General features: G+C 40.6%; 1 protein-coding gene across 1 annotated transcript in view; it reads left to right on the top strand.

Annotated features, from left to right (window-relative positions):
- Positions 1-3904: 3904 nt before the first annotated feature.
- LOC134644677 (protocadherin alpha-C2-like) overlaps positions 3905-7388 on the top strand; it is a 199885-nt gene continuing 196401 nt past the window's right edge. The window contains exon 1 of the mRNA XM_063497868.1: positions 3905-6280. Within this exon, the coding sequence (XP_063353938.1) occupies positions 3920-6280 (2361 nt within the window). The 5' untranslated portion in view covers positions 3905-3919. The remainder of the gene's footprint in view (positions 6281-7388) is intronic.

Here is a 7388-nt window from a genome sequence, read left to right as displayed (position 1 = left end):
TGACTGTATTAATTTCAGATTTATTTACCTTATTAAGATAATTGCTCTTTCACATTTTATTTTACCATTCTATTAAATTAATTATATATTTGTTGCTTTTTCACTTCTTTAAAAAAAAAATCAGTGGCGTATTAAGACAGGTTTAGTAACAAAACCCCATCTTTTCACAAGACAATGTGGGAGGATATTCTACAGATAAGTTTTGCAGTCATTCTTTCACTGTCTCATTTGCTTGCAGTTCAGTTTCCACAAAAACTATAAAAGCATGGTAAGATTTGCACAAAGTGCTGTTTCTGTTTCTGTAGGCTGTTTGTTTGTTTTTCTTATCCCTAATATGGATGGTGTGAAGAAAAATATCATGAATGTGAGTACCAACAAGACAAACAAAAACTGAAAAATCTCCTAAAGTAAACCATATACATACATTTCCATAGGTGGGGGGGGGGGGCTATCCCAGCTGTCTTAGGGCGAGAGGCAGGGTACACCCTGGACAGTCTGTCGTAGGGCCAACATATAGACAAAGACAACCAATCATATACATATACATACATATATATATGTGGTGGTGATACCTGCACTAGTGCAGCAATGCTTTTTCTACAACAAGCATTGCTGCATAAATAACTGAGAAACATCACTACGGCATATGTTAGTTCAGCTCAACAGTCTTATCCTAAATTTTCTAGGAGCATGTCACGGGGCACAGATGGATGCTACAGATACAGAGCATTTAATTGTATTTCCAGATTGAAAAACCTAAACTATTAAAAAGTTAAATCTGTCTTTAATGGAAAAATGTCACAATGTACTTTGATCTTTTTGCTTTATGGTATTTTTGTACTAAACTAACCAACTTTTCTTGATTTAATCTATCTATCTATCTATCTATCTATCTATCTATCTATCTATCTATCTATATATATATATATATATATATATATATATATATATATATATATATAAAATGCAAACAAACAAAAAACTTTAGATATTTGAAGAATATAACATGTGAAGTGAAAGCAAGAGGGACATTTTGACAGGTAAGTATTTCAGGAAATCTATGAGGGTTCCTGTCTGTGAAGGTTCTCAGTCATCCGGGTCATCGTAGACTAAGGAGCTTGGAAAGAAAAGCGTCTGGACTTCTTGAGTTGCTTGAAGACGTTTCACCTCTCATCCGAGAAGCTTCTTCAGTTCTAAGGGTCAGTGGTGGAGAGTCCCAGATTTAAACCTAGTGGGAGTTTCCCCACCAAAGCGGGACAAAGGACCCCCTGATGATCCTCTACCTCATGTGATTAGGTAGAGGATCATCAGGATCATCATGAAATCTGGGACTCTCCACCACTGACCCTTAGAACTGAAGAAGCTTCTCGGATGAGAGGTGAAACGTCTTCAAGCAACTCAAGAAGTCCAGACGCTTTTCTTTCCAAGCTCCTTAGTCTATGAGGGTTCCTCTGTCATGATGGCAAAGGAAATGGCTCCAGCTATGTGTCTGTACTGTGCTTCCTTCTATGAGCCTATATATGCACGATATGTTATTATATGGCCAAACAAACAATCATAAGAAAAGAGCAATCACATCATGGGTCTTCAGTATATGAATCTTTAAACAAAGCCTTATGAATCGTGATAAATGCCATGAGCTGTGTAATAAATTAAGGGCATATAAAACATTTTGTTACAATGCAAAATGTTTTGTTTATCATGAACACTGCTTTAAAGATAATGAGTGTATTTGTATTTTATTCAGTGGCTGGCTGAAAGCATAAGGCTGTCTCTCTTTGAGACTCTTTGTGTGCAGACATGACCTCATCTCCCCTGAGAGATGAGGTCATGAGGAGGTAATAATAGTATTCAGGCCAACAGCACTAGTTATTTTAGCATCTTCTATTCACACTTTAATTTCAGAATCACATTCTAGCATAACCAAGCAAAACCTTCATATATGTCTGCGTCTATATATGCAAAACAAGAACAAAGGCTTCTAAATTGACTATAGTTATGATTAAACTGTGTTGGAGCAAATTGAAGTAGGAAACAGGATAAGAAAAGAAACATTTCTCTGCCTCTTTCTTCATTCATACGGTTTCTGTTGTCCGCTGCTCTGCTCTACTAACAGACTAGCACAGTGGTGCATGACACAGCAATGCACCAGTGTGTAACAAAAGCGCTGGAACAACAACCAGCTGGCACTAGTAGGTTAACACATGCACACCAAACATCAGTGTTTTTTTATGTATGTCTGGTGTCTCAGTTGCTCTCTCTCTCTCTCTCTCTCTATATATATATATATATCTATACATATATATATATATACATATATATACACACACACACACACACACACACACACACACATGAATTAAGACTATTTAGGTACATGGATGCAGTGTATATTGTCCGCAGAATTCACAGGTTCCGCACCCCTCCCCCTCTCCTTCTCGTGAGGGCGCCTGCTTGCTGTCAGCACCACGGACAGAGACCCACCTAAAAGAGCTGCGTTGCCATGGCGACCTGCTCTGTTCACTGGAGTTGTGAAGGTGCCTGTAATACAATATCCGCAAGACTGCACCACTCCCTCAACTTAAGCATGCACAGCTTCCAGGCTTGGCTGTGAAAATATAACTGCAACCTTCGTTTAGCAGGGGTTTATAATAAAACAGAGAAAATATGTGCTTTGTAACACTCTGCATCACTGCTGCAGCAAGGAGGGGGTGATCGAGGTTGAAAAGGGAGGAAGTGATGCAGAATGCTGCAACACTCGTGCACGCGCACGTATATATTTAGCGTAAATCCAAAACCAATACGTGGGTAGCAAGTGGGAGGGGTGCGAATATCTGAGGCTATATGTAGGTCACTTGCTTTTCTAATTGTTGCAAGGAGGATTGTTGTGTTCTTCTTTCTCTTATAATTCCCCACGCATTTTTCTATGCACTGTGGTAGAGAAGCAAGACTGCTGTAAGGGAAATGTGTTATTATCAGATATGAACAATGTGTTCCACGTGAATGGACTCCTAGCTGTACTTGCAGGTTGATTCCATGCGATGTCACTGCTCACATCTGAAATAGGCTAAAGACTGTGGGTGTGTGCTGGAAGGCCGCATGCAGTGTAAGCAGAGAGAATGTGTTCAGGTTTAACAATAACACACTAAAGTAGTTAAACCTTTGTATTACATATCAGTCTTTGTAGAATGTTTTCCTATTGTTTGCATGGAGATTTCCTCCCCAAAAAAGATGTAGTTTGCCAGAAATCTAGAAGGGAAGAAGAATCTAAAATGAGAAGAAAAGCTCAGATTAAATAGTTCAACTTACTATTTATTGAGAGCAGTTAAATGTAGGGATAACAAGAAAATCTATTGGTTATTCCATGATGGTCAGCTGAAACGCAAGAGGGTGAAATCTGTCAAGGCTATATTCAGGACTTACTGGGAGTAAAACTTTCAATTCTTAAGAACTGGGGCGGGGAGACTTCCTCTCTCGACTCTCTTGAGTTTGTACTTCAGAATGTGCTTGTACACTTTAAAAATAAAAAGGAAATATTCAAAATGTCGGCTCATAATTTCTATTTAGTATTGTGTAAAATGCTGATGTGGGCTAATGTTTGAGCAACAATATTCGGGCTAAACTGAAAGGGATAGGTTATATAGTCAGTGCAGCATCGTTACAGTGACAGCGGGTGGTGCTATCACACTACATATCACCACACTGATGGCGTATGAATGGCCATCTTCTCTTCTATATGTATACTCAGTAACAACCAAAGTGACGGGTTGACAGAACGACCTAACAGACGCCCTGCTGCTAAAATTATGGCTTTCGCAGACTTTTATACTTTATTTTTCATTCGAGGGAATTAAAACTTCCTAAATAGGCTTGTTTAAGGATTTTTTTCCACCACCAATTAAAAAGCTTTTGTCAAACAATGGAGATCACGGACGTGAAAGCACGATGGAAGGATGTGTGGTTTTCCTTTTGTCTGGCGCTGCTGATTCTGACCAAATTAGAGGGAATCTCTGCTCAAATAAGGTACTCCATTCAGGAAGAATTAAAACCGGGGACAGCGGTTGGAAATGTAGCCAAAGACCTCGGACTGGATCTTGGGAGACTGGCTGATAGGAATCTTCGTGTTGTGCAAGGAACAAAGCGAGATCTGTTCGAGGTAAATCCAAGGGATGGAGTTTTGTTAGTGAACCAGAGATTAGACAGAGAGGAGCTGTGTGCAAAAACTGCCCCATGTGTCACGAATTTAAAAGCAGTTGTAGAAAATCCACTCGAAATGCACCAGGTCGTAGTTGAAATCCTCGATGTAAATGACAATTCGCCGAAATTTCCTGAAGAAAATTACACACTGGAGGTGCTGGAGTCTGCCTTAGTGGGGTCTCGATTTCAGCTGGAAGGAGCACACGATTTAGATGTGGGTTTGAATTCATTACATTCATATAAGCTAAATCCGTACCAGTATTTTCGTTTGGAAACAGAGGAATTTGGGGATGACGGGAAAGTTCCGTTCCTAATATTACAAAGACCTTTGGATAGAGAACATACAGCTCAGCATTGGTTGCTGGTAACAGCTACAGATGGAGGAAAACCATCAAAATCTGGAACGATTAATGTCACGGTAATTGTATCAGATGTAAATGACAATCCACCAGTCTGTGAAAAACAAAAGTACACAGTAACAATAAAGGAAAACGCACCCGCTGGAACATTTCTGCTGACGGTAAATGCATCTGACTCAGACGAAGGGCTGAACGGTGAGATTGAATATTCTTTAAAGAGTAAACTTAGAGGACTCTCGTCCGATACGTTTGATTTGGATAGTAAAACTGGAAAACTAGCTGTAAAAGGACGCCTGGACTACGAGGAAACCCAAGTTTACGAGATTAAAGTACTGGCTGCGGACAAAGGTGCTGTGGCTCTGTCCACACTCTGCAGCGTAGTTATTAGAGTGGAAGATGTGAATGATAACCCACCAGAAATAGAAATCACATCTTTTTCGAGTCGCATTCCAGAAGATGCGCCCCCTGGAACCGTGGTGGCATTGATGGGTGTGACGGATCTTGACTCAGGTGTGAACGGACAGGTGGTTTGCAGCGTGCCCCTTCATTTACCTTTTGATTTGAAGCCCTCCCCTGATGGTCAGTCATACTCTTTGGTTACCAAAGATTACCTGGATAAGGAAACAACGCATATGTATACTATTATAGTAACAGCCAAGGATTTAGGAAGCCCAACTCTGTCATCAACGAAGGTAATACAGGTAGAGGTGCAAGATGTTAACGATAACAGGCCTCTTTTCACTGAAAGCCCGTATACCTTTTATGTACTTGAAAATAACAAGGCAGGAATGTCAATTTTCTCAGTCAGTGCTACTGACGCGGATGGAGGTGAAAACGCGGCAGTGACATATTCACTTGTCCGTATGAGCCCGGGCCTCACTATAACCACGTTTTTAAATATAAACGAAGCAAACGGAACGATTTCAGCACTAAAAAGTTTTGACTTTGAAAAGCTGAAAACTTTCCAGTTCCAAGTTGTTGCCTCAGATTCTGGAACTCCGTCACTAAGCAACAACGTCACAGTCAACGTCTTCATCCTGGATCAGAACGACAACGCTCCAGTCATCCTGTATCCACTCAGCTCCAACGGTTCTGCTCAAGGTGTGGAGGAGATTCCCCGAAACGTCAACGCAGGACACTTGGTGGCTAAAGTCAGAGCCTATGACGCTGATATAGGATATAACGGCTGGTTGCTCTTTTCCCTCCAGGAAGTTACTGACCACAGTCTCTTTGCTTTGGACCGCTATACAGGACAGATCAGAACACTTCGCTCATTCACAGAGACAGACGAGACTGAGCATAAACTGCTCATACTGGTCAAAGACAACGGCAACGTTTCTCTCTCAGCAACAGCTGCTGTGATTGTCAAACTTGTGGAGCCCAAAGAGGCTTTTGCAGCTTCTGATGTTAAAAGCGCAGCAAAAGATGATGAGGACAGTAATGTCATATTTTACCTCATGATAACTTTAGGCGCAGTTTCTGTGCTTTTTCTCATAAGTATCATCGTGCTGATTACAATGCAGTGCTCCAAATCCACAGACTATACTTCTAAATATCTGCCAGAGACTAATTATGATGGGACACTGTGTCACAGCATCCAGTACAGATCAGGAGAGAAGCGGTACATGCTAGTTGGACCCAGAATGAGTATAGGATCTACTATAGTACCGGGCAGCCATGCAAATACACTTGTGCTTCCCGACAGAAGAGGTGCTACTGAAGAGGTAAGACCTTAATACCAATCTTATGCACAACCACGTTTATCCTTGCGTTCCTCTAAATTTTTTGCTGTAATGCTGTCTCTGAAACTCTTGTCACAATGTGGTCTTTTAAAGCATGTGTTTCACTTTTGTTCAAATGTTCCAATTATGTAACTGACATATATGTATTGAGGAACATCGGTTAAAGTTAGTTGTAAAAAATTTATATGCTTCCGAAGCCAATCTGTTCTCTTCAAGAAAGTCCCACTGCTTGTCTTTCTTGCTGCTGACAAACATTAATCAGTTTAAGTAAGTGAAGACAGTGTTATTAAAAATAGAAAAACAAAAACGATAAATGCAGTTATCGTTATAGACATTTCCTCTTTTGACTGTGTCAGCGTAACTGCGCTGTCCAATGTGCTGAAATTGTTTGATTCTAGGGAATTCACAATTTAAGACAACAATCACTTCACCGGTCTTTCAAATACCGTTTAGATGTCCATTTCTCTCAGCATTCTTACGCTCGGCTTCTGTGGAACATACAGTATATCTCTCCTGTCTGCCCTGACTTTTAATTATACACTATCAGAAAGTCTGTAGTGGGCGGGATTGCGTGCCCTTTAAGTATTTTCCACTGAAGGCATTATTATTGATCCTATTTACTTTCTAATAAAAGACATTTGACTCACAGTTTTGAGTTTCTGACAGAATACCAGATATGACGGCGACCAGCTGTAGCAGGCAGGCTTCAGTTTCCTCCAAAGCGTTAGACTTCGAAAAGTCAAAAGTAAAGTGGCGGGAAAAGGGAACAGGTGAATTGTAGTGGTTTCGTATCATACTGTAGTGACCACTTGGTGTCAGTATGGCATAGGGAATGGTTGTGCGCTTCATTCTATACACGCCCTGCCCATCTGTGGTTCCTATCTGGTGGAGGTGTACACAGGGAGTGTGCAAAGGAGGCTAGATACAGCGGCTAATTTTCGTCAATGGAATTTCACCATTTAGAGATTCGTGAACATATTCTAATAAGACTGACTCCATAAGCGATGGGATCATTGAGTTTGTATCCGAGAAAGCACTTATATATTTACCTCGGGATGAAGGAAGGAGGACAAAGACACCGTGCGAATTG

This window comes from Pelmatolapia mariae, linkage group LG2 (assembly GCF_036321145.2).
Source record: "Pelmatolapia mariae isolate MD_Pm_ZW linkage group LG2, Pm_UMD_F_2, whole genome shotgun sequence".
In the NCBI taxonomy this organism is placed as follows: Eukaryota; Metazoa; Chordata; class Actinopteri; order Cichliformes; family Cichlidae; genus Pelmatolapia; species Pelmatolapia mariae.
The sequence above is the reverse complement of the archived record's forward strand: the minus strand, read 5'-3'. Positions and strand labels throughout refer to the sequence as shown.